The sequence below is a fragment of the Astyanax mexicanus genome, chromosome 13, assembly GCF_023375975.1.
Source record: "Astyanax mexicanus isolate ESR-SI-001 chromosome 13, AstMex3_surface, whole genome shotgun sequence".
Taxonomy (NCBI): Eukaryota; Metazoa; Chordata; class Actinopteri; order Characiformes; family Acestrorhamphidae; genus Astyanax; species Astyanax mexicanus.
Window position 1 is genome coordinate 49,315,507 of NC_064420.1, and position 27,978 is coordinate 49,343,484.

Genomic DNA, 27,978 nt, shown 5'->3' on the forward strand with positions numbered 1-27,978 from the left:
TTTTCTTCAGTTCAGCAAAAAACTTTATTTGTGGTGTTGTGAAGAGCGGAGATTTCTGTAGTGTACAGACTAGCGGACACAAGGCGTTGATAAATAGTTCAGTAGAGCAGTAACTGTGAACGCAAAGAAGTACTGGAACTGTCTGAACAGAAGAATAATTACAAGCAAATTACCATTACACCTTATTATAAACATTTTTAATGTGCATCTGCTCTTAATTAGGCACACACACACTTTATACAAAAAAAGCTGTCACTGTGCAATAAGGAAGGCAAGGAATCAGGCAGGATTAGTCGACTAGCTGTGACCAAAAATGCATCATATGCTTTTAGGGCGTTTTCACACCTGCACCCCCTTTTTGAATTCAGTTAATTTGGAACCTGTTTCATTTTCCTTCTTGAAGCAATTTGTTCGGACGGCTGCAAAACTTCTGTCAAAGGCAGATATGTAAACGATTACAGGCGTAAAAGTGCTTCTTCTACTGCCCTATAAAAAGAGTCTTGGGGGCTACTTTTGGGTAGGAAGTGCACCTCCCAGTGAGAGTTCCTTGACTGCTGGATATGCCTCTATGATGCCATCAAAGATAAAAGGTGGGGCTTCTGGGAGATTAAATCAAATAAATAAATTAAATTGATTCGGAAAAAGATTTGATCATGTGAGATAGATAGAAACATTTATGGGCAGTCTAAAATGCTGCCACTATGATCGGGAGATTCCTGGTTCGAATCCCGGTCATGCAGCTTGCCATCAGTACAACTGGCCTTGCTCTCTCTGGGTGGGTACAGTAGATTGTGCTCTCTCTTTCCCCTCATCACTCCTAGGGTGATGTGGATCAGCACAAGGCTGCGTCTGTGAGCTGATGTATCAGAACCGAGTCGCTGCGTTTCCCTCCGAAATTGGGAAAAAAAACAGAAGAAAATCTAAAATAAATTAAAAAATAAATAAATAATACATTTAAGAAATGTTTAGGGGACAAAACATTTCCCATTCGTTTGCAGAAGTGAAGTGTCATGAACGGGGAACCAGGACAACTACAGGCTTCAACTGTATCTTAACTGTGTCTAAAGCGACGAATTTAGGTGCAATTCTGAGAAGGCATCACATTTTTCAGATGTATACCAGATTTATTACCAATCCGGCATTGATTTTAGAGTAGCTGGGACGCTGCAGCTTCAGCTTCAACCTATACGAGTGTAGAGGAGCTACAGGATCTACAGGCCCAGCTGTAGCAGCAACATCTGTGCGTAAATGTGCTGCAGGATCCAATCAGAACCTGTAGAACCTCCTCCAAGCCCAACCATCTCAATCTCTCTCATCTTATATCCAGAATAGAGGATCCAACAGAGTCTAAACTAGAGGCTCATTTCAGTTACAGAACAGATTTACTCTAATAAACTCTCTAATATATCATTACAATCACTCACCAAATTCAAAAACTCAAACCAACTACAGGTGTGAAAACTCCCATCAATAGCTGAACACGTGACGACACTGCATACAAAAGTGTAGCATTTTATATTTTTAAGCAGGGTCAGTGGTACAGTGTTCACTGGTTGTGTAAATATGAAAAACAACAATAATCATATTAAATAAATCTGTGAGAAAATCAAGTCTAGGGTACAGTAGCATCATCAACAAATAGAAAAAGAATAAAAAAAAGAAAACTTAAATTAAAACTATAAATGTGCAAATGTTCACAAATCAATTGTTGCACAAATGTTACTATAAAACAACAAAATATTCAAATAACAAATTAAATCAGACAAAAAACACACATTATTTTGTACATTCAATCATATTAAGAACATTCTTTAAAAATAATCCTTCTCTGATAAGGAGCTCATTTAATTCAGCTCACTTTCAGCCTGTATTTATATTCAACCAAACAAACTAACACTCAGACAAAACTACAAAATCACCAATAAATAATAACAAAAGGCAAATAGGTTACAGTGTAACTCATGCTTTGATCAAAACAATTATGATTTAAAAACTATTCCAATTTAATGTGGAAAATAACATATTTCTTATGTATCTACTTAAACAGAGTTACAGGTGCATCTCAAAAAATTACAATATCATTGAAAAGTAACTTTATTTCAGTAATTCAGTTCAAAATTTTAAACTCATGATAATTATGGCTTACAGCCAACGAAAACCTAAAAATCAGTGTCTTAGAAAATTAGATTATTAAATAAGACCAATTGGTACTTTTGGCAGTGTGGGCAGTGTGCCAAGTCCTGCTGGAAAATGAAATCCACATCCCCATTAAAGTTGTCATAGAGACATGTCATCTGCTGATGTTGGTCCACTGTGTTATATCACGTCCAAAGTCAGTGCAGTGTTTGCACTGAGATGCGGATTTATTTTCCAGCAGGACTTGGCACACTGCCAATAGTACCAATTAGTCCTATTATATAATATTCTAATTTTCTGAGACACTGATTTTTGGGTTTTTTATTGGCTGTAAGCTTCATAATCATCAACAATAAAATAAATAAACGCTTAAAACAGATCACTCTGTGATTAATACAGCTATATAATATATGAGTTTCACATTTTCAACTGAATTACTGAAATAAAGTAACTTTTCAATGATATTCAGAATTTTTATAGCCTTGATGATGTGCAGCTTGGTGGTGTTCTGATGTTAGCATGCTATCTGTATTAGCTGTAAGAACATCGATTGTAATTATGACTAGTCTAGTTGTGAACATGTGATCATATCACAGCACTCTGTAGTTGTACAATAATTACAGACTGTAGTTGTGTATCTGTTTCTCTGTATACTTTATTATTCTCCTTCTTTCACCCTGTTCTTCAATACTCAGAACCACCCAGGAGAGAAAATCACCACAGAGCAGCTATTATCATTTTAATGGTTATTATAACGTGTAGCTTGTAGCATGTAAATGCACTACGAGTCAAAAGTTTGGACACACCTTCTCATTCAATGTCTTTATTTATTTATTTTTTCCTACATAGTAAATGATTAGTGCAGTGATCCAGACTAAGAAGCAACACATGTAGAATCATGTAGTAACTAAAAAAAGTGGTAAACAACCTAAAATACTCGAAATACTCTAATTCTGATGAATTTATCCTGTGCAACAGGGCGGTCCTGATGAGTGCCAGTTTCATCATAACATTTTCGATGGTCTTTGTGGTGACCGTACTTGAGGAGACTTCTTGAAAATCTTTTTTTCTGATTGACCGACCTTCATTTTCTTCTTCAAGTTTTTATTTCTTTATTTATTTGAATAGTTCTTTCTTCTCATAATCTGGATTCGAACATTACTCAAATATTCACTATTCACTGTATACCTGTAACTCTACCTCTTCACTACTTTACTTTAACTGATGCTCTCAAACACTTTATTAAGAAACAAGAAATTGAAGTAATTAACTCTTGATGAGTTCAGCACAGCTGTTAACTGAAAGCCTGAATTCCAGGTGACTCTACCTCACATAGAGACAATCCAGCCAAGATGTGCAAAACTGTCTCTAACTAAGCAAGAGGTGCTATTTAAAAATAAATAAAATATAAAACATATTCTGGTTTGTTTAACACTTTTTTTTAGTTTACTAAATAAATCCATGTGTTTTTCTTCATAGTTTGGATAAGTTTAGTATTAATCTACACTGCAGAACACTTTAAAATAATTTTTAAAAACCCATCTAAGGTGTGTCCAAGCTTTTGTCTGGTGTTACTGTATATAGTATGAGAAGTTCCACAGTATGAAATTTTATGCTTTCTTGGAATTTCAGCTTTGGGTGGCTGTAGCATCACTAGGAATTGAACCTGCAATCTCCCAGTAATAGAGGGTGTTTTCCCCTTATTTGTTCGATATGGTCACTTTGTTTGAATATCATTCAATAGAATTGTATTGTTAATCCATCAGTGTTATCAGTGTTTTTAATAGCATCTAATTGCTCAATATCTAAATGTATTATATGTGGTCTCTATATGACACTAGAGCTCTATCCGGACGGGATTAGTTTCTCAGGGGGACGTCTGTGAAATATTTCACACTTCTGCTCTTTAGTGATAAAACTCCTGCATCTGGACTGCAATTGAAAAAAAAAAAACAGGAAGAACAGTGAGTTTTTAGTTTTTAGGCCTTCTCGGTCACATGACATTGCAGAGTTCAGTAGCTCCTCCATTTCCACTTGCTATTGTGTTTTTAACGTGGATCTCCGTGGAAATGTGCACCCAAAGTGTAATTACGGTGCGCGGCAGTGGACAAATAGCTATTTTATTAAACGCGAGGAGACGAACATGGTTGTTCTGGACGGGAATAAAATCACAGAGGATTAAAAAAAAAAACCATTAAACAGAAAATTAACCCCAGAACCCCCTGAGAAACTAATTCCAGCTTCTTTATCCATTTATTGCACAGACAGTACCCATCCCCACAGAGGCCGGGGTGGGCTGGGGGTTTCAGGGCATGGACATGGACATGGTGAGGGCGGAGGCATCGGCACTGCGGGGGTCCTTCACTCCGATAATGAGGTCGTTGGTCCTCCTGGTTCCCTCCACCAGAGATATAACGTCCACTCGCTGCACCTCGTGACCTTTCTGCCTCAGAGCCTCGACGTCCTCGATCAGAAACTCCGCTAATGAGGAAGAAAACGATAGATCAGATCAGATCAGATCAGATCAAATCAGACGGTATTGTAACTGAGAATTTGAGAAAAGCACTGCATAAAAAATAAATTATCCAAGAAATCCTTTAAAAACAGTGTTGTTTGCTGCTGCAATGTTCAAATAGCAACCACCTGTAACATCTTAGCAAATGCCTAGCAACAGATACAATAGCAACCTCCTAGCAACAGCTTTGCGAAACCTTAGCAAGCACCTGGAATACCATGGCAACAACATAAAACCACCTCAGTGTTAAAAACAACCACTTGGTAAACTATAGCAACAGCATTCACCCACTTAGCAACTTCCTGGGCTGCTATAGCAAGTGTCAACCAGCACATTAGCAACCACTTGGTAAACCATAGCAACAGCACAGCAATCAGAACTAATATTTCTTGATTAAAGTCTGATTTTATAGCGTTTTATTTAGTGAAACCTTAGCAAGCACCTGGAATACCATAGCAATTACTTAAAAACGCCCCTGTGTTAAATACAACCACTTGGTAAACCATAGCAACAGCAGAGCACCCACTTAGCAACTTCCTGGGCTGAAATACTAACTGTCTACCAACACATTAGCAACCACTTGGTAAACCATAGCAACAGTATAGCACCCACTTAGCAACTTCCTGGGCTGCCATAGGAAATGCCTACCAACACATTAGCAGGCACTTGGTAAACCATAGCAACAGCACAAAAACACTTAGCAACCATTTTAAAATTTTCAAAATGATTAGCGCACTTTTACAAAAGCCAATTTTAAGTTAATTCACAAACGTTCAGTTTCTAGTTACATGTTAAGTGGTATCAAGATAAATGAGCAAAAAATACTGTTTGAATGTATTTTACACACTTTTTAAAATTACTTTTTATCATTCAATGGTTGTCTTCCACTTGTTGGTATTGACCAATACTATTTAAAAATCTGAATCTCTCCAAATTATGTATTTATTCATTCTGTTTAGGATTATTTTCTGGATTCAATTAAGGTTTGGATACAAACTACATCACTGTTTTTAGACGATTTTTATACAATCTGTACCAATATAATCATATCAGCCAATCACACTGTATTGTGAATACGTTTCCCAATATAAACTATATAATAAAATATAGTAAATCTAAAATAGAGAATAATATTACACACATTTTATACCTGAAAAAAAGTGTCTTAAAAACAGCACCAAATACACAGAATCTGTATTTAGCATATATAATACAGATCTAGGCAGATATAGAAATTAATACAGGCTTTTTAAGATACTAATATAAGGTTTATTTTACTTCAGAAACTATTTAAAAGCCTTAAAATCTGAAAATAGAGTTTTTAAGCTCTGGTCTGAGCAGATGTGACTAAAAGAGAGCAGAGGAATGGAAGAAGAGTCTGTATTAAAGCTCCTGGGTGACAGTAATTATACAGCAGAGGAATAAAGACAGTGATTACCGTCCACCAGCAGGGTGTCGGGCTGCAGCTGGGGGTGGAGCCTGCCGTACGTCAGACTGTCACTCAGGTTTTTATGTAGGGATAAAACATTCATCAACACCTACAGAACAAAAACAGCAGAGGAAGAGCAGCTTAATGGAGTTTTAAACAGAAAACAAGAGAATACCTTAGCATTAGCCAAAGCAACCACCAAATAAATGCCATAGTTAGAAGTTTGCAAAATATCGCAGTTCGAAAACACCCAGAAAGAGTTTTAATCCCATCCTATATGCTCTATGTATCAGCTCCGGAACAGTGGGGCGGTGTTAAGACTGTGTGCCCAGATATATATGGCACTCTGTCCTGGGTAAATGCTGCGGTGCCCGATGCAGTCCTCTAGGTGGGCGGTTGTTTCCGGTTGAGAGTATGCTGTGCGCTATTGGTTGCCACTTCTTACTGAGTATAAATGATAGTGTGTAAAACGTGATTGTAAAATGTTCTAGCTAACAAACTATACTTTAGCAAGCTTAAATGAGCTAGCTAACTTTACCATGGACATAACTAAGGTTAGTGGAGAGCTAGCTTACATACTAACTGTAGCTGCGAGCTAGCTAACGTTACCATGGATAGAACTAAGTTTAGCAGAGAGCTAACATTAAATGAGCTAGCTAACATACTAACTTTAGCGGAGAGCTAGCTAACATACCAACTTCAGCTAGCTTAAATGAGCTAGCTAACATACTAACATTAGCTAGCTTAAATGAGCTAGCTAACATACTAACTTTTGCGGCGAGCTAGCTAGCATACTAACATTAGCTAGCTTAAATGAGCTAGCTAACATACTAACTTTAGCAGCGAGCTAGCTAACATACTAATTAAAGCTAGCTTAAATGAGCTTGCTATCATACTAACTTTAGCTAGCTTAAATAAGCTAGCTAATGTTTCCATGGATAGAACTAAGGTTAGCAGAGAGCTAGCTAACATACTATCTTTAGTGGCGAGTTAGCTAACATACCAATTAAAGCTAACATACTAACTTTAGCGGCGAGCTAGCTAACATACTAATTAAAGCTAACATACTAACTTTAGCAAGCTTAAATGAGCTAGCTAACGTTACCATGTATAGAACTAAGGTTAGCGGAGAGCTACCTATCATACTAACTTTAGCGGCAAATTAGCAAACATACTAATTAAAGCTATCTTAAATGAGCTAGCTAACATACTAACTTTAGCGGCAAATTAGCTAACATACTAATCAAAGCTATCTTAAATGAGCTAGCTTATATACTAACTTTAGCTAGCTTAAATGAGCTAGCTAACATACTAACTTTAGCAGAGAGCTAGCTAACATACCAACTTCAGCTAGCTTAAATGAGCTAGCTAACATACTAACATTAGCGGCAAATTAGCAAACATACTAATTAAAGCTATCTTAAATGAGCTAGCTAACATACTAACTTTAGCTATCTTAAATGAGCTAGCTAATGTTACTATGGACAGAACTAAGGTTAACGGAGAGCTACCTAATATACTAACTTTAGTGGCGAGCTAACTAACATACTAATTAAAGCTTGATTAATATCTATGGGTTTCTAGAAAGGTGCTGTGTGAGTGTAACTTTATTCATATTCTTACAAAAAAACAAGAAATGCCGAACCTGTGTGATGCCGCTGAGGGCCCGGTCACCATTAGAGGACCCCAGGGCCACGTAGGTCCCGCAGAACCCCAGAGAAGGTCTGACCACCGTGGGCATCAGGAACGACAGCGGCCTCTTTCCAGGTTTAATACTGTTACGCTGCAGAGAGGAGGGGCAGGTACTGGTCAGTGGTGGTTGAGGGTTGAGGGGTGGGGGTATGAAATAGAGAACAGGTGATGCTGATGTGGTTACGGTACCGGGTTTGGTGGGGCTGAACCGTGACTTTTGTTGGGCCAGGAAAAGTCCAGAATTTGACTGTTTAGAAGAATTCCAGAGGGGGTAACAATACGGCTCCCGAAAGGCTGATTCAGAGAACTGCAGAAGATATCAAACACACACAAACAAACACACACAGAATTATTAAAATTGCGTACTTTAGGGCCCTATATTAGTGATCCGTAGCACTTTGGTCAGTTACGGATCATGCATCGTATCGTATTATCGTATCCGTTAAATGAGTAGGTAGCTCATTTAAGCTAGCTAAAGTTAATATGTTAGTTAGCTCTCCGCTAACCTTAGTTCCAGTGTTGTGCGTGAACGAGTTCATTTTTTTGTGAACGTTGAACTGAACGCAACACATTTTAACAAAGAACTTGAACGTGAATTAGTTCACAGTGTGTGTCATGAACGGCAGACATCCCTGTAAATGAACGTTGGCTAGTTAATAACATACTGGCAACAACGCAGAGAGCGCGAGGGCAAGAAAGAGAGAGAAAGAGACCAATGACGAGAGTGAAAGAACGCGCTGCAATAAAAAAAAAAGGCTAGTGAAAGTGATGGCACGGAGACAGACACTGATTCTCCTTATGAACATTTTCACTAGTTCAGAAAAGCTGTGAACTGGCACAACACTGCTTAGGTCTATCCCTGGTAACAGTAGCTAGCTCATTTAAGCTAGCTAAAGTAAGTATGTTAGCTAGTTTATTTAAGATAGATTAGTTTAGTATGTTAGCTAGCTTGCCGCTAAAGTTAGTATGTTAGCCAGGTCATTTAAGCTATCTTAAGTTAGTATGTTAGCTAGCTCTCTGCTAATGTCAGTATGTTAGCTAACTCTCTGCTAATCTTAGTTCTATCCCTGGATTAGATGTGTACGATGGGCCACTGTGTTTTCTCACCAGCATTAAACGTACAGGCTGAAAATGTTATACCTACAGCAAATTTACAGTAAATTTAAGACATTTTAAGATTTTTTAAGGACCTGCAGGAACCCTGCTATAGGAATGGACTCTGAGGATTGACTGTTTTCTGCCAATAAGAAAGAAACACGTCAGGAATGAACCTGAACCTGAACACACCTCACGTCCAGACCACCATGCAATACACATCAGTGTCTTATTAATAAATCTTATTGTATTCAGTGTATTTAATTATGAACTCGCATAATGCATAATGATGCACCTTTCGCATATTTTATTTAAAACAGAATGTTATACCTCATCACAGACACAATGAAGTCATCTGGACCCATCACCATCACCTGGCTGGCCACCGTGCCCTCCTCCAGCGCGTAGCTGGGGGTGTAGTGTCCCGGAGGAGCCGCGTGAGAATCATTTATCATCTGCCTGAAAACTCCAGCCTGCGTCTTACTGCGATACAAAAACATTCTATATCATATACATTTCAGACTAAAGCACAGATTAGAGGATTAATATGATTAAAGTCATTCAAACTATGAAGAAAAAAAAACATGAAAATATTCATTATACAAAAAAGGGTTAAACAAACCAGAATTTGTTTTATATTTTACATTCTTTAAAAGTAGCACCTCTTGCTTAGATGACAGCTTTGATCATTCAGTTTTATGAGGTAGAGTCTCCTGGAATTCAGGCTTTTCAAATAATTACTTGAATTTCTTGTCTCTTAATAAAGTGTTTGAGAGCATCAGTTAAAGTAAAGTAGTGAAGAGGTAGAGTTACAGGTATACAGTGAATAGTGAATATTTGATTAATGTTCTAATCCAGATTAAAGATGAAACTGGCACTCATCAGGAACACTACAGAAAAGGAAAAACAAGAGTTTCCTCTGCTGCACAGGATAAGTTCATCCCATCTTAAAGCTTCTTCACAAAGTGTTTAACATTTTTTAAGGTACTACATGATTCCTTATGTGTTTCTTCATAATCTGATAGATCACTATACTATTCAATTAATATTATTTACTTTATATAATATTATATAATGTTGTGTTGGCACAGTAGGGCCAAATTTGTTAGTACAAGAGTCAGTATCTCTTACCTCAGCATCTGAGTCACGACTTCAGAGACAGAGGGGTCAAACATGGGGTCTCCAATCCCACTGGCCAGGGACAGTGCGATTTTCAAAGTCTTCAAACCAAACAGATGAATATTAATGAGCATGAAGGTTTTCTACAGTATGGTTTACATTACAATTGTTTTAAGTAGCATTGATTTAAGATACGAGGTAAACATCTAAACAACAGTAAACAGCCCTTTAATCAGGCATTTAAATGTCTTTTTAAAAGGTAAATAAAAGTGTCTGTTTTTCTGGGATTTAAAGTGTGAATTCAGCTGTAACTGGAAATATCTGCATTGCAAAACTGTGCTGGACTGAGATGCACAGCTTTCCACACATGCTTTCGTTTACAAGCACGTGTCCAACCATGTGGATGGAGGCCATGAGGTTAACTTGTGTTTAACTTGTGCTTCTCAGGCAGCAGCAGCCTGTCACTCACACAGACACAAAGACAGCGCTGTGTATTGTGGGCCCTAAATTGATGATCAATATATGCTATATTACCTTTATAATAGTATATTTGGATAAAAAGTCTAGAGTTCACTAAGTTCTGTTAAAACAGGTGTCTGACCCTTTCTCTGAGGCCTGTACAGTCTGTACCAAGGCGCGAGGTGCTGGTAGAGGCGACCTTGGTTTTGTCTGACTTGTGCCAAAAGCCCCCACCGTTGTTCACCCAGACGTTGCTGACTTAGCTTTGTCTCACGAGAAGAGTGCCCAAGTGAGGAACAGGTGTGCCAAAAGCCCCCACCGTTGTTCACCCAGATACTGTATAAAAGAGCATGTATTCCTCTGTGTTTTCAGAAGACTGAATCCTTCTGACTGAACCTGGCTGATTTCAAGACAATAAAAGAACATCTTAGAACTTCGAAGAACTCCGTCTTCTCCTTTCTTTGACTCGAGGCACTCGTCTGTTTTTATCTTCTTTCTTTTGAATTTAGAACTTTACATCGATGCATGACTAGATAATCTTTTAAGAGTCTATTTTAGCTAGCCCAGGCTTCCCTTTAAGGGAGGCCAAGAGTCGTCAGATTACGCACGACAGTATCTACTTCTTGTGTTGAGAATCAAAACATTGCAATATGACGCATTTTTATTTAATTGCCTTAAGTGACATCAGACGTTCCATCTATATGTTCTATCTATCTATATGTTAGACGGGTGGTCATAATTTTTTGGCTCGAACTAAACCTAAAACGATTACATATTAATGCCTATAGATGTGTGTTGCTGTACCTCAGCTATCCAGTGGTGGGTGCTGTTCCTCTGAGCCTGGCTGCTGATGTTATACCCCTCCAGGATGTTGAGGGCAGTAATGAGTGCAGTCCCAGCATGAGGGGGCGGGGCAGCCATTACCTGATGACCTAAATGGGACAAGATAATATTTTTACTTTATTACAAACACTTACTGTAATTTGTGCCTCCAATTTCTGATCATTTTATTTAGGAAGAAATAAGTTTGTTGGTCAGAAACAAATCTTCAGTGAAAAACGTTTGGTGAAAAAAATCAAATGGTAGAAAAACAGCACAAGTACTGTGGGATATGATGTTTAATAGTGAAAGTAAGAGCTTTACCCACACCCTAACAATGCAGTCATGGAAACTCAAGGGATTAAAGGGACTAAACAGATGTGTAGCTTTAAAAAAGCACTTATTAATGAGAATAACCAGTAAAAACAGGCAGAGCTATGATGATCAGGGGTTGCTGCAGTTGGTCAAGTCTAGGTTCAGCAACAGTATGTTCCCAAAGAAGGAGGTCAGCTGACTGTATACTGAATTTACTGAAACTCCAGGTCATTCCACCATTCAGTGGATTCATGGGATCAGACTAAGAATGATTGCAGGGTTCAGGGAGTATTTTAATGACCATATAAAGAGATCTGTACCCTGGTAGAGGCTCTGCACTGGCTGCTGTAGGACTGTAGTGTAGTTAGCGAAGTCCTCCTCAGTTAGAACTCCTCCACTGGAATAAACCTGAAGCATAAACACACACACACACACACAATCAGCACTAATACACACACAGTAGCTTATACAGGTGTTGGACAATGAAACTGAAACACCTGGTTTTAGAGCACAATAATTGATTGTGGTGACGGACAGTTCTGGTGGAAACAGTAGAGTTGAGGTGCACATTGAATTCTGCCGTGATTTGATCAGCCGTGGTTTTATGTTTTTTGGATACAATCCGGGTTAGCACCCGAACATCCCTTTCAGACAGCTTCCTCTTACAGCGTCCACAGTTAATCCTGTTGGATGTGGTTGGTCCTTCTTGGTGGTATGCTGACATTACCCTGGATACCGTGGCTCTTGATGCATCACAAAGACTTGCTGTCTTGGTCACAGATGCTCCAGCAAGACGTGCACCAACAATTTGTCCTCTTTTGAACTTTGGTATGTCTCCCATAATGTTGTGTGCATTGCAATATTTAGAGCAGAACTGTGCTCTTACCCTGCTAATTGAACCTTCACACTCTGCTTTTACTGGTGCAATGTGCAATTAATGAAGATTGGCCACCAGGCTGCTCCAATTTAGACATGAAATCTCCCACACTAAAATGATGACAGGTATTTCAGTTTTATAGTCCAACCCCTGTAGATCACTCTGTGTGTAATACGTCTATATAATATATGAGTTTCACACTTTGAACTGAATTAATGAAATACAGTTACTGTTTCTACTGTCCAGAAAAGGACTTTATACCCCTCTATAGCTTAAGCCTGATATTATGCATGGTTCCAATAGGCTCAAACTTCTTTATCTGTGCCAAAAAGTCCTATTCTATTGGCTCAATCCCTTTCTGGACAGCCCCGCCCACTAAGGTTTAAATGCTGGTAAATGTGTGAGGGTGCTGTACCGTAGATGCCATCTCCTGGCTCAGGTTTCCACTGTAAAACTCTGAAATCCCATTGGCTGCGATCCTGTCCAATAGAGCGGCCAGATCGAGGCGTCGGGTAAAGAGTCCGGAGAGAGGAGACTGACCATCAGGCAGGAAGAGCTCCCGGAAAGCCTCCGACACATTCTGATCCTTTACTTTAGACAGAGCGTCCGCTGCAGAAACACACACATTCATAAATCACACTCCAAACAACACAATCTATCGTGTGATAGGTGCTAATCACCACATACTTGGAAGCAGGGGCATCGCTAGCCTTTTTTTTAGGTGCTCTTATCTTAGCTGTACGACAGAGAGAACTCTTGCTTTTCCTTTCCTTGGGCGGTCCTGATGAGTGCCAGTTCCATCATCATAACGTTTTAGATGGTTTTTGTGGTGAATACACTTGAGGACACTTTCAAAGTCATTTTATTCTTTACTAAGTTGAGTTATTCTTCCTTCTCATAACCTGGATTAGAACATTACTCAAATATTCACTATTCACTGTATACCTGTAACTCTACCTCTTCACTACTTTACAACTGATGCTCTGAAACAAAAACTTCAATTACAGTATTTTTCGCACTGAAAATCACTTAAAATCCTTTAATTTTCCCAAAAATCATCAGAGCTCCTTATAATCCGGTGCTCCTTATGTATGAATTCTATCAGTCAGGTATTAAGGAGCAGTAAAGCCACTCTACTGAAGTACAGAGTTATACAGGAGTTTCAGTTTAGCTCTCCAGCACAGAGACTGGATCATTAGCATTAGCCGCTAACCACGCTAAGCGCTAGCTCTTTCAGCATTCAGAGGTGAGTATATCAGTATATCTGTAGTCTGTGTGTTCACTGTGTTACAACAAGCTACATGTGACAAACTCAGGGTTCCTCAGCGTGGGTCGCATGGAAATCTAAGCTTACTGTAAATAAACGGAAGCGTTTACTCACCCAAATAAACAGTTTTTAGGAGAGAAATATGTGTAGACTGACTTCCAGTGCTCGTTTGACTTGTAGTCAAATGTTTTTGTAAGAATTAAAGCTTTGTTTACCGAACTTAGCTTAGCTTTACCTGCTGAATTAGAAGGAAAACAATGGCAACACCCCTGTTCCTTACTAGTGTTGCATTATGATAAACCATTATTATAAGCCAGTGCACCTTGTGTATGAAAATAGACCAGAAAATAGACGTTCATTGATAGTGCGCTTTATAGTGTAAAAGAAATTCAAAAGAAACTCTTGATGAGTTCAGCACAGCTGTTAACTGAAAGCCTGAATTCCAGGTGACTCTACTTCATAAAACTGACTGAGAAAATCCAGCAGAGATGTTCAAAACTGATCATCTAAGAGATGCTACTTTAAAGAATGACCCCTAAATCTCTGATCCTAGAATCACCCCTTCCTGAAAAACTCCACAAGACCTGACTGCTGTTCTGTAGATGTTCAGACTCAGACGTTAGTGTACGTATGTGTGTATTACTTACCCAGGTCATGAGTAATATTAAATCCATTCCTGGCCACATCTGCAGCCATGCTGATCACCTCCTTCCATGGTCTCCTACAAAAGAGAGAAAATGAAAAATAATAAACATAATCTACCTATTCTGAGTATTTCTTTAGTTTTAGAACTACAGAAAACAGGTTTTACACACTAAAGACGCTGCATCTCTGATACTGTGAGCTGATTGGTGGGAATCTGATACTGGAGAGTTACAGGCAGAGCATTAAGTTTAAAAGTTCTATAACTACAGTTTAAAACCTTAAAAAAGTATGTATTTAGTACTGGAACATTTGGTATAGTTCTGTGTTGAGGACATAAGCACATGTTTCAGTATAAAACTGATCAGACATTTATAAACTCTGATTTAACTCAGTTGCGTTATGTTGGACTCACTTTAAGTGCGTATTCTCCTCTAGATTCTCGGGTTTGCCATCGATAGTTCTCGTGTGTTTAGTTCTGGTGTGTTCTCGTGATAAACGTGTTTCTGGAGAGCAGCCAGGTGAGTCGGCAATTTCCCCACAGTGTAAAATCGTGTATTTAGTGAACCTGTGTCGCTGATCAGTCATGTAGTGTGAAAGTCTCATCAGCTAAAAGACTCGCGATTAAAGTAATAGAAATAGTTGCTGAATGTGAACCTGGCATTAGTGGATGTGTGTGTGTTTTTTTTTTTTTATTAATAAACCAATCTGGTGTTTGTTTCGGGGGGTTACTGCCTTCAGTCTCCTCTTTTAGACATTAAAACAATATCCTGCTCCATCTGTCCACACAGTGCTGATAAACAGCTCCTGTCTATAAGTACATTTCATTTCTTAGGTTATTTTAATTATTGTGTTGGTTACAGTAGGGAATTTATCGAACAGTACCAGTCAAAAGTTTGGACACACCTCAAATTCAGTGGTTTTTCATTATTTAATTATATTAAATGTTCTGCATTGTAGGTTAACCTCTGCACATCTCTGCTGGATTTTCTCAGTCAGTTTTATGAGGTAGAGTCACCTGTAAATTCAGGCTTTCAGTTAACAGCTGTGCTGAACTCGTCAAGAGTTAATTACTTGAATTTCTTGTCTCTTAATAAAGTGTTTGAGAGCATCAGTTAAAGTAAAGTAGTGAAGAGGTAGAGTTACAGGTATACAGTGAATAGTGAAGATTTGAGTAATGTTTTTTTTTATTAAACCATTCTGTTTTTTGTTTTGAGGGGTTACTCCCTTCAGTCTCCTCTTTAGTGATTTAAATGCATGCTCTGTCTTTTAATGTCAAACCCAAATGTTTTCGGGAAACTTTTCTAACGTACTTTCCATAGAGCTGGTGTGCCTGATAGAGTCCACTGAGCATGCCCGGAACAGCCACCAGCAGACCAGGCTGAAGAAGAGACAAACACAAAGAAGCATAACATTAAACCCATTAAACCCATTAAACTTATTAAGCCCTTTCACACATCTCACAGTTCATACACACTGAAAATACCTGTTAAATATACATATATTTGTAAGCAATATGCTTTAATTTATACATTGTTACATTTGCATTTATGGCATTTAGCTGGTGAACCAATATAGTGTTTGGAGTCTTGCCCAAGAATTCTTATTGGTGTAGCACAGTATAGTCACCCAGACCGGGAATTGAACCCCAGTCTTTCACATGGTAGCTCACTGGCAGGCGGTGGTGTTATCCACTACATAACACCACCACATACAGTGCCCTCCATAATTATTGGCACCCTGGTTAAGATGTGTTCTTTAGCTTCTCATAAATTGAGTTTTGTTCAAAATAATATAGGACCACGATGGGAAAAAAAAGTAAAGTCCAACCTTTAACTCAAGTAAATTTTAAGGGGGAAATAAAATCCCTGACTAAGAAATAATTATTCTTCATAAAATCACCTGTTCCACAATTATTGGCACCCCTAACAATTCTTAGGAAATAAATTTAATAAAAGTGTTTCTGTCACTTCTACAGTAGTTTACGAAGTTGATCAGAGTATGTAGGAACATTTAATTAGTAATTCACAACTTCCTGTTTCCCTGGGGTATAAATATGACGTGACACAGAGGCCATTTATCTTCAACATGGGAAAGACAAAGGAACATACCATTCAAGTGAGGCAGATGTGTGTTGACCTTCACAAGTCAGGCAATGGCTACAAGAAAATCGCTACTCGCCTACACCTGTCCATATCTACTGTCAGAGGAATTATTAAGAAGTTTAAAACAACTGGAACAGTGGTAAACAAGCCTGGACGAGGACGCAAGTTTATTTTGCCACCACGCACAGTGAGGAGGATGATAAGAGAAATAAAAAGATCTCCAAAGCTCACTGTTACAGAATTGCAACAAATGGTAGCTTCTTGGGGTCACAAAGTCTCCAAAACAACCATCAGGCGCTATCTACGTGCCAACAAGCTGTTTGGGAGGCATGCACGGAAGAAACCATTTCTCACTCACAATCATAAACGCAAACGTTTGGAGTTTGCTAAGCGGTACTATGACTTCAACTGGGACCGTGTGCTTTGGTCAGATGAAACAAAGATAGAGCTTTTTGGCAACAAATGCTCTAAGTGGGTCTGGCGTAACACAAGAGCTGAGTATGCAGAAAAGCACCTCATGCCCACTGTGAAATACGGCGGGGGATCAGTGATGCTGTGGGCCTGTTTCTCTTCTAAAGGCCCTGGGAACCTTGTTAGGGTGCATGGCATCATGAATGCTCTAAAATACCAGGACATTTTAAAACAAAGGTGGCTTCTGCCCGAAAGCTGAAGATGGGTCGTCACTGGGTCTTTCAGCAAGATAATGACCCTAAACATGTGGCCAAATCTACACAGAAATGGTTCACCACACACAGAATCAAGCTCCTCCCATGGCCATCTCAGTCCCCAGACCTCAACCCCATTGAAAACCTGTGGGGTGAGCTGAAGAGGAGAGTGCAGAGGAGAGGACCCAGGTCATTGGATGATTTAGAGAGAATGTGCAAAGAGGAATGGTCAAAGATCCCTCTTTCTGTATTCTCCCATCTTGTGAAACATTACAGGAGAAGATTAGGTGCTGTTTTGTTGGCAAGAGGGGGTTGTACAAAGTATTAACATCAGGGGTGCTAATAATTGTGGCACACATGATTTGATGTTAAATAATTATTTCTTAATGTGGGATTTTTTTCCTACTGAATAAATTCACTTGAGTTAAAGGTTGTATTTTACTCTTTTTTCCCATCGTGGTCCTATATTATTTTGAACAAAACTCAATTTATGAGAAGCTAAAGAACACATCTTAACCAGGGGTGCCAATAATTATGGAGGGCACTGTATATATGTGTAGTGACATTAAATTCTGCTTAAAGTGCACTTTAATGTAGTTTTTTTTTTCCAGTGGCATTAAGACACATAGAATATATGTATAAATACCCAAAGTAGTACATTTACAATATACTTTGTATTAAAATGGAAAATCAACTGAAAATCGTGATCAGAAAAAAGCGAAGTTGTTCCAAAATACTACATTTAGTATGTATTTTAGTATGTATTCATTATTTTAATGCAAAAAGTATGTACTTTTCCATGTAATGTATACTTAAATAATATACTTAAATAGACTTTTCTTTTTTAAAAGAAAGTTAAGTGTACTCAAATCATTAGGGGTAATTTGTTGCCTGAAATGAATTAAGTTTTCAAAAGTAATTTATAATACTGTATGGAGTTCCTGGGGGGAATCACTACACACTGATGGTGAGTACCAGAAAATGCAGGACACACCCAGTATGCAAATAGATTGTGCCAGTAGCCAATGGAAAAGAAGCAGCCAATGGCAACAGACTAAACTCAGTTATTATAAGTTGGTTCAACTCAAAGATCTCAGTTTGAGTAGTTCAGTATATGCGCTCACAAATGTTCAACTAACTCAAAATAGTTGAGTAATGTTTAGAAATATCCAATTTTATGTAATTAGGTAATTGTGGGTTTACAGTGCTTTCAGAGTTAAACTGTGTGCCAAAAGTCATGGGACAGCAGCATGTTTATATTTTTTTCATTAATTAGTGAGAATGGCTTGGAATCGCACACACCTGTATAGGTAGTGAGGTGCTTTCTTGTAAATGAGGATGAATATGGATGATTTTTAACATTAATAGTAGGGGTGTCACGATTCTCTAAATCCTCGATTTGATTTTATTTACGATTTAAGGGTCACGATTCGATTCGATTCTCGATTCTCAAGGCCTATGCCAGTTTTAGATTAGTCTATGGTCAGTCATTGGTTTGATTCATCAAATTTACAATATCTTATTTCAAAAGGTGGGCTTGATATAAGTGATGCAAAGTGATACAAGTGATCTGTAATACACCCCATTAGGCACTAATGGTCAAATTTAAATAATTTAATTAAGATATATATGTAATGCCATCTAGTGGCTTTTTTGGTATCAGCAGTGTGCACTATAAAAACAGCAATGTGCAACATAACAAAATAAATAATAAAAAAATACAGGAACAGTCATGTACAAAATAATAGAACAATTAGAGCCTTAACAAACTGAACTCTATCCTACTGTAACAGTTAAACATGAAAAATAAGACTTTAAGACTTTTTCAGTCCCTGAGAATGACAGTTTTTTTTCTTTAATAAAGATATATTATTAACTTTATCTGAGAGAAAGATTCTCCTTAAGGTACCAAAACTATTAACATATTTGAGGCTAGACAAAACAACTGTTATTTTTATATTTTTAGGTTTTTCTTTAAGAAAATGAGAATGTCCACATTCTCTGGAGAAAGAGCTGCACCATTTGCGGGAGGGATCGTCGATCCTCTTTTTGACTTCGAGGCTCGAGACCATGACATAATTTCGATCGATTTTGATGAAATATCGAAATCGTGACACCCCTAATTAATAGTGTATTTTACCTTCTGCTCTACACTCAGCAGCATCTCTTCCCGAAGTCCAGACGGTACAGTTTCACGGAAATCGATGACCCGGCTCTCATTTTTCCTGATATCGTGAACCAGCATCACTCCACCTCTAAACAAACAGAGAACAGCTGATCATCATCACTAAAAGCAATATCCTGCTCCATCTGTCCACACAGTGCTGAAAAACAGCTCCTGACTGTATGTACATTTCATTTCAGAGCTGATATTAAATTACAATGTTGATTACAGTAGAGGATTTAGAGGAAGAGGAAGTACCAGTTAAAAGTTTGGCCACACCTCAAATTCAGTGTTTTTTCATTATTTTTTAAAATGTTCTGCATTGTAGATTAATCTCTGAACATCTCTGCTGGATTTTCTCAGTCAGTTTTATGAGGTAGAGTCACCTGGAATTCAGGCTTTCAGTTAACAGCTGTGCTGAACTCATCAAGAGTTAATTACTTGAATTTCTTGTCTCTTAATAAAGTGTTTGAGAGCATCAGTTAAAGTAAAGTAGTGAAGAGGTAGAGTTACAGGTATACAGTGAATAGTGAATATTTGAGTAATGTTCGAATCCAGATTATGAGAAGAAAGAACTACTCAACTAAATAAAGAAATGTGAAGGTCAATCCAAGTGAATCCAAAAATCAGTTTTAAAGAACTTTGAAAGTATCCCCAAGTGCAGTCACTGCAAACACCATCAAAAACATTATTCTGATGAAACTGGCACTCATTAGGAACATCACAGGGAAGGAAGAGCAAGAGTTCCTTTATCCTGTTGTTCAGGATAATTAAAAAAATAAATAAAATAAAATAAATAAAAAAATGAATGAAAAGGTGTGTCAAAACATTTGACTGATACTGTATGCTTAAAAATCCATTGATTTAAGTTCATTTTTACTTAAGTAATTTTTTATCAGTTTTAATAGATCTACTGAACCCAAGTACGTAAAATAGAAATATTAACTTATTATTCTTTTCATAATATGTTCCTAAATTAAGTAAACATAAATAAGATTTGGATCTTGCAATAAACCTAAACATTACATAAGTCAACAAATCCTTACATTTTTTATATTCATTTATTAATATAACAGTTGCGTATTATTTGTTAGAGCTAATAAGAAGTATGGGATGTTTTTATACATACCCGCCGATACCCGAAGCGTGGGGGTGGATGATGCCCAGGCAGAGGGCAGCAGCTATAGCAGCGTCCACACTGGAGCCCTGCTGACCCAGAACATCAAACCCCAGAGACGTACAGCGAGCCACGTCCGTCACCACCGCGCCCTGATTATATATCTGATACAACAGAAAACACATCACTGACAACACGCTTTACACCACAACATCGCCAGAATAAACAAAAATCAACTACTGTAATTTCCAGGCTATTAAACACACCTAAATGTAAGTCGTACCTACTAGAAAAAATAATTTGTACATAGCCGCACCTCACTATAAGCCGCACAAAAAGATGCTAAAGAAACTTTTGATTAAATAGGCTACAGACACAAATAATGCTATGTACCGTGAACAGTGCTGCGACATGGCTGGTTTAAAAACGAAAACAGACTAATTTTTTGAGCTGCCTATATATGAAAAGCTTAGAGGGAAAGGAGCATTTTCAGCTCATGATCTGTTACAAGGCTGCTGTGATTACAATCAGTTACTTACATTTATAAAATGCTGCTTATTAATGTTCTAGTGTTACAGTTAATACAGATAATATAGTATCCACTGTCTAGACTATACTGTGCTTCGAAATTACGATATTCATTTTCTTGTAGTAGAGTTAATTCCATGCTTCAGGAAAAATTAACTGTCTGAAATGTTATGCTAGGCTAACGTGGCTAACAAATATTTTATGTTGCCAAATGCATATAGACTCATTGCCAGTTATCAGTAAAGCTTAATTGCAGTTGTTTCTGCCAAGACTGACACAACCAAGTTATTAGATTCAGGGGTAAATACTTTTTTACGCTGGACTAGATTAGTTTGGATAGTTTTTTCCTTTTAATAAATTAAATTTTAACATTTAAAAGTGATTTTTTTTATATGTACATAGGTTATCTTTGTTTAATATTAAAATGTGTTTTATACTTAGTGTAGATGCAGGATATTTTAAAGCCCATGATGTTCCAATCTTCATGTTTGTACCTGAGGATCCCCGAAGTAGATCTGCATGATGAGGGCGACGGTGACCCCCGTGGCGAAGGTCAGGCAGGCGGTGATGATGACGGTCAGGCCGTCCCGTGTGCAGGCGCAGTCCTGACCAAGCGGGTCCTGCCGGGTCTCCCTCAGCGGAGAAAGGTCATGACTGGCCAGGTCTGAGGCTGAGGAGGCAAGACGCTGCAGTCTCGCCGACTTCAGGAACAGGTCCGGATCTGACGAGACAAACCATAACAGAAAATATATGATACGAGCTTTAGTAATCATCACATTAATGACAACGAGTGGTCCAGCAGTCTAAAGTGCTGCCACTGTGATCAGTGCTGGTTCGAATCCAGGTCATGCTGCTTGCCATCAGCAGCCGAAGTCCTGAGAGAGCACAATTGCTCTCGCTTTCTCTCTCTCTGAGTGGGTACAGTTGATGGCGCTCTGTCTTTCCCCTCATCACTCCTAGGGTGATGTGGATCAGCACAAGGCTGCATCTGTGAGCTGATGTATCAGAACCGAGTCGCTGCGCTTTGCTCCGAGAGTAAGCGTTGTGATGCTACTCAGCAAAGAGGTTCAAAAAGAGGCGGAGTCTGACTTCACATGTGTCGGAGGAGGCGTGTGCTAGTCTTCACCCTCCTGGTGTTGGAGCACCACTGAAATAAATCTTTAAATATAAATAAATAAATAAATAAATAAATAAATAAAATCAACACATTGTTAAAAACTGCAATTCTAAAAGGGTTATAATATAAAAATATTGCTAAATTAAAGCAGGTAAACTTATTTTAATAAAACTATTTTAGTAATAGTCTCATAAACATAATATCTGCAAATAAATTGTAAAAGCTAAGATGCCACCCAGAATCTCATCTTCATAGCACAGCAGGATTTAAATAGATTACACAAGTATCATATTTGACTTATACTGTATATCAGGCAGCAAGTGAACAGTCAGTTCTTGAAGTTGATGGGTCCTATTTTAGTGATCTATAGACAAGCAGTCAACCGTGCATCGTGCGGCTTGATTTGGGGCGTGTCACTGTGTCTTTGCTATCATAACGACGGGAAAAGTACACCTTGCGCTGCTCAAAACACTTAAAAGGCATTAACTAATTTTCTTAATTAATGTGCAACCATCCTGCGTTTCCTTCAGGAACCACATCTTTCTATTTAAAACAGACACCCAGTTCTTGAGAATTATTGTAGTACAGCAAAACATAATATCAAGATACTTTAACAGCAGTACAAGTTTAACTGTGGTGTTAAAAGGAAACAAATGCAGAAGATCACGCTTTGGGAAATAAAGCACTTCTCCTTCACTAAAGTTTCCCACAATGTGCAGAAACCTCAGTTGTGTTTCTATAGCTGGATTCTGAACAATAGAGCATTTAATGTGATCTACATTAAAATCTTCTGATCTGATGCTCTTTTCAGAAATCTCATCTAGAAACAAACAATAATACTGCATAAAATGTTTATTTTATAATATTTCAGATTTTAGACATAGTTTGTGAATCACGGAATACATTATGCAAAACTCACTTTTTGTGTGCTTTTTTTATTTCCACTTGGCCTTTCTGTCCCATATAAACATCTATCTGTTATAATATGTCATTTTAATGTCAATTAACGATTAGTCGACAAAAAATGTAATAATCAACATTGTCGATTATATCGACTAATCCTTGCAGCCCTACTATATTGATGGTCTTCTCTTTGTGACTGCACTTAAGGATATTTTCAAAGTTCTTGAAATTCTTATTTTCAGATAAGAGGTATAATATGTCATTTTTTAAAAATTGCAATATATTGCCTTAATTTAACTTAGGTCATACAGTACTGTATTGTATTATGCATCTTATCGCCCAGTCCCTGTAAATACACAGCTCTCCTGTTTATACTGCAGCACAACATCTGCCAACCTGCTTCCCTATTAGTTTACAGATAAGCAGCTCCACCTAATGCAAATACGGCTTTATCTGAAGTGAAAAGCTATATATACACACATTACTACAGTCCATTAGGCCTAATTCACACAATGTTCCGGCAGTTACTCCAGAGCACAGGATCTACAGTGTCCTTATATTCAGCATAAAACGTATACTACACCCTCCTGCATCCCCAGATCAGAAAAAGTAATATGTAAATACTCCAGTCATACTATAATAAAACAGATAATTACCGGTATATATAGCTCTGGAAAAAAAAACTAAGAGAGCACTTCGGTTTCTGAATCAGTTTCTCTGATTTTGCTATTTATAGGTTTATGTTTGAGTAAAATGAACATTGTTGTTTTATTCTATAAACTACAGACAACATTTCTCCCAAATTACAAATAAAAATATTCTCATTTAGAGCATTTATTTACATAAAGATTTAAGAGTTCAGAAATCAATATTTGGTGGAATAACCCTGGTGGTTTTTAATCACAGTTTTTTTCATGCATCTTGGCATCATGTTCTCCTCCACCAGTCTTACACACTGCTTTTGGATAACTTTATGCTGCTTTACTCCTGGTGCAAAAATTCAAGCAGTTCAGTTTGGTGGTTTGATGGCTTTTGATCATCCATCTTCCTCTTGATTATATTCCAGAGGTTTTCAATTTGGTAAAATCAAAGAAACTCATCTTTATATTTTTATAAAATACCAATGCATCACAATTAAAAGTTAATCTGCACTATTTGACATAAGATAATTGACTTTTCTAATTATACTAAGATATTGATCCATCAGAACCGCTACAGTGATTGGTTTTGAAGCTGTGATTGATCTGTGATTGATCAGGATGAGTCTAGACGCTGAGTTTAGGCTATTTTAAAGTTTTGGTATTGCAAAAGTAGAAAAGGCTAAGTCACACTGATGGCTCAGAAGGATAAACAGTGCAGCGCTAATTCCCATGTTTACAATGTTTACTGGTGTTTTTAACCTGGAGGGCAAGACTACCAGTTTATCAACATGATCTGCATTTTAAAATCATCTCCCTTACAGAAAGTTATGAAATACGCTTAGGAACCAATGCCTAAGATGCAGGTCTTTCTGATAATAGATACAGGGATTTAAATGTTTTTTATTTTGCTCAGCTGTATATCCCCAATCACTAGTAGTGATGTGAAGTCCGACTCCGCCTCTTTTTTAACTACTGCTGATGCAGCATTGCAGAGTAGCATCACAGCGCTAACGCTCGGAGATAAGCACAGCAACTCGGTTCTGATACATCAGCTCACAGACGCAGCCTTGTGCTGATCCACATCACCCTAGGAGTGGTGAGGGGAAAGAGCACCATCTACTGTACTGTACCCAGAGAGAGCAAGTAGGGCTGAACGATTAATTGCATTTGCGATAATCTCGCGATATTTTAAAACGCGATTCTCTAACCGCACTGGCTGCGATTTGACTGGTCACGTGACTTGGGAGCGAGCCAAGCTGAGGACGAGCGGAGCATACCCGAGCAGAAGGCAGGGAGGTGGAGAAGTGAAGTCAACACAGCACACTTTTGGGCGTTTTCACACCAGCACTATTTGGTCCGGTTAAAACGAACTCTGGTCCGTTTGTAACTTTAGTGCGGTTCGATTGAGCAGGGGTAAAAACAGTAATCGCACTCAGGTGCGGATCAAAAGAACCGGACCGAGACCAGCTAGAGGAGGTGGTCTCGGTCCAGTACCAAACGAACTCTGGAGTTGTTCGCTTGTGGTGAGAACGTGATCCGGTTTGGATCCAGCTATTAAATATAAGCCATTTATTTGAGCTAAACTGCTGATAAAGCAAGCACAGTTTAAACTGATATATTAGCCAGATAACGCTAATTACCACAGCTGTGAACAAACACTGTGTCCATGCACGCGCTGCATTCACTGCTCTGTTTATTATGTATAAATCTGCGCTGCATTCACTGCTCACAGCCGCGTGACTCTGTTTATTATGTATAAATCTGCGCTGCATTCACTGCTCACAGCCGCGTGACTCTGTTTATTATGTATAAATCTGCGCTGCATTCATAGCTCACAGCCGCGTGACTCTGTTTATTATGTATAAATCTGCGCTGCATGCAGAAACACTGTTTGAAACTGCAGCGTTTCAGCGTTCAGTGTTAAAGCACAGATATTTGCGCTGGAACACAAAATCTTCTCGCTGTATTTACTTTTTTCGTATATTTATATTTAATGTACTCCCGTGTCAGATAGCTCTGACCAATCAGAGGACACAGGCTGCTCGCGTGGTTTATTGATGCGCATTTTGGTGCGTTTACATTTATGCCTATGTGAAACCAGACCGAACAGAGCGAGAAAACGCTCCAAGTAAACGAACTCATTAGAAACGAACTACAGGTGTGAAAACGCCCTTGTTGCACAATGGCTTCAGGCTCGACAGAACACATCAGTTGTGTAGAATTACTTTGGCTTTAAAAAAGAAGATGCTGCTCAACGTCAGGTACTGTGCTAAACGTGCCTTGCTACTGTTGCTACGACGCGAGGTAACACTACAAACCTTTTTCAGCATTTAAAAAAACACCACAAAGCCTTGTGTGGTATTTGCAAGGCTAAAATGCCAACGACCAGTGCTGCATCTTCAAATACAGAAAATAACGAGTTGGTTAAAGCAGATTCTCTTTATGTTTTTTTGCACTTTAATTTTTCATTATGTTACTAGCTGGAGAGCAGTAAGTAAAATTTTGTATATCTATTGTTTTTCCTAATTTAAAAAAATGGTGAAAAGGAAAAGCTATTTATCTATTTATTTTTCTATAAAAAAACAAATGGTGAAAAGGAAAAGCATATATTTGCTTTATTGTTATCTGTGCTTTAAGTAAATCTGACATTGTTTATTATTAAACAGATTGATTTATTGCTTCTGTTGTTGAAAAATACTTGAAGACAAAAAAAATCGCATTTTAAATCGCAATCGCAATTTATAGATAAAAAATTGCAATTAGATTATTTTCCAAAATCGTTCAGCCCTAAGAGCAAGGCCTATTGTGCTCTCCTGGGGCTCCGGCAGCTGATGGCAAGCTGCACGACCGGGATTCAAACCAAATCCATGGTTGACGGATATATTTAGGATATTGAGGGTCGAAAACAGTCCTCCTTAAAAATATGTATTTTTTTTAGGTATCCCATTAATTTACCATCTTCAATATTAAGTACATTACTAGTCAAAACTGAACTGATGCTCTCAAACACGTTAACAAGAAATTCAAGTAATTAACTCTTGATGAGTTAAGCTGTACAGCTGTTAACTGAAAGCCTGAATTCCAGGTGAGTAAAAGGAAGAATTTCAAAAACTTTGAAAGTATCCTTAAGTGTAATCACTACAAAAAGCACCTAAATGCAGTATTTTGGTTTGTTTAACACTTTTAAGTTACTACATGATTCCTTATGTGTTCCTTCATAGTCTGATAGATCACTTCACTATTCATTTACTATGTAGGAAAATAAGATTCTGCCACTGTGACATCCTCCTATACAGCTTATATGATGTGTACCTGTGTCCTGCTCGCTCAGGAAGTTGTCATCATCTCTGCGGGACTTGAGGGTGTTCTCCCCGGAAACTGCATCATCTTCAGGTAAGCGTGGGAAGCTGGTGATGCTCATGTAGTCCACTGGAGAGTAGGCACTTCCCAGGGTGGTCTCCTGGCTGGCATCCTTCTCCACCATGGTGCCAGAGGAGTACCCAGCTCCAGCTGCAGCAGCATCAGGAGCAAACATGGTGATGAGGCCTGCACTGGACTACAGTTCTCCACCAGAGAGTGTGTGTGTGTGTGTGTGTTTCCTCTTATTATTAGTTATAAACCAAATAATGCCAGTGTCAATCAGTGCCAGTCAGTGCCAATCAGTGTCTATCAGTGCCAATCAGTGCCTATAGGCATTCACTTGCTCTGGAACATAAGGCAGAAGATAAACCCACCCCAGGTGCAGAATATGATCTATATAATACTCCCTATAATAATATTATTACTATAGCAGATCCAGCCAGCGTGACCTCAGGTCGCGCCCCAGTCAACACCACCAACCATCCGTGCCCACCACCGCTCCAAACCTGCTCCTCACGCCTCCAGAAGCCCACGGAATCTCACGGAGTCTCGCGGAACCCGGGGACCCGTGCTGCGGAGCTCGGTTCCGTGCTGAACGCGCTGAAATCCTCAGCAGATCCGCTGACATCACCGAGCTCTCAGCGCGGCCGCTTAAAGGCGCAGGTGCTCCCACAGCCCAGCATCCACAGCGGCCGCGCTCCAAATACACCCTCCTACCCTAGATAGGGAGCCTATGTAGTGCAGCATTCTTCCAGCAGGGGGACCCTTAGTATGGGACGACATAGGTATAAATAAATAAACGTACATTAAATAATCGTATAGATTAATAAATTGATAAATACATTATTAAATTATTTTTACATGTATTTATTTATATACTTATTGACTGATGTATTTCTACATTAATGTATTTATATATTTCTGCATTTATTTGTTTATTGATTGATGTAGTTCTACATTTATTTATTTGTTTATTAATTTATTCATATATTTATTGATTGATGTATTTCTAC

The 27,978-nt window shown here is 38.3% G+C and overlaps 1 protein-coding gene and 1 long non-coding RNA gene across 3 annotated transcripts in view; one reads left to right on the forward strand and one right to left on the reverse strand.

The window, feature by feature from the left end:
- On the reverse strand, nt 1–27,642 carry LOC103022494 (glutathione hydrolase 7). 2 transcript variants are annotated; one of them, XM_049463128.1, is made up of 16 exons: nt 27,472–27,642; nt 26,918–27,115; nt 21,439–21,665; nt 20,429–20,580; nt 19,276–19,390; nt 15,679–15,746; nt 14,371–14,444; nt 12,872–13,065; nt 11,900–11,987; nt 11,250–11,377; nt 9,999–10,087; nt 9,198–9,350; nt 7,962–8,079; nt 7,726–7,863; nt 6,090–6,189; nt 1–4,617 (listed from the first exon to the last, which is right to left on the reverse strand). In XM_049463128.1, the coding sequence occupies exons 2-16, from the start codon at nt 27,087–27,089 to the stop codon at nt 4,442–4,444; spliced, it is 1,992 nt and encodes a 663-aa protein (XP_049319085.1). In that variant the 5' UTR covers nt 27,090–27,115; nt 27,472–27,642; the 3' UTR covers nt 1–4,441. The 2 variants fall into 2 exon arrangements, with proteins under 2 accessions (XP_049319085.1, XP_022522157.2); XM_022666436.2 differs by having other exon boundaries at nt 26,918–27,642.
- The window catches only part of LOC125780655 (uncharacterized), a 227,472-nt gene continuing 214,727 nt past the window's right edge, over nt 15,234–27,978 (forward strand). The window contains exon 1 of the long non-coding RNA XR_007423926.1: nt 15,234–15,501. This is a non-coding gene — a long non-coding RNA (uncharacterized LOC125780655). The remainder of the gene's footprint in view (nt 15,502–27,978) is intronic.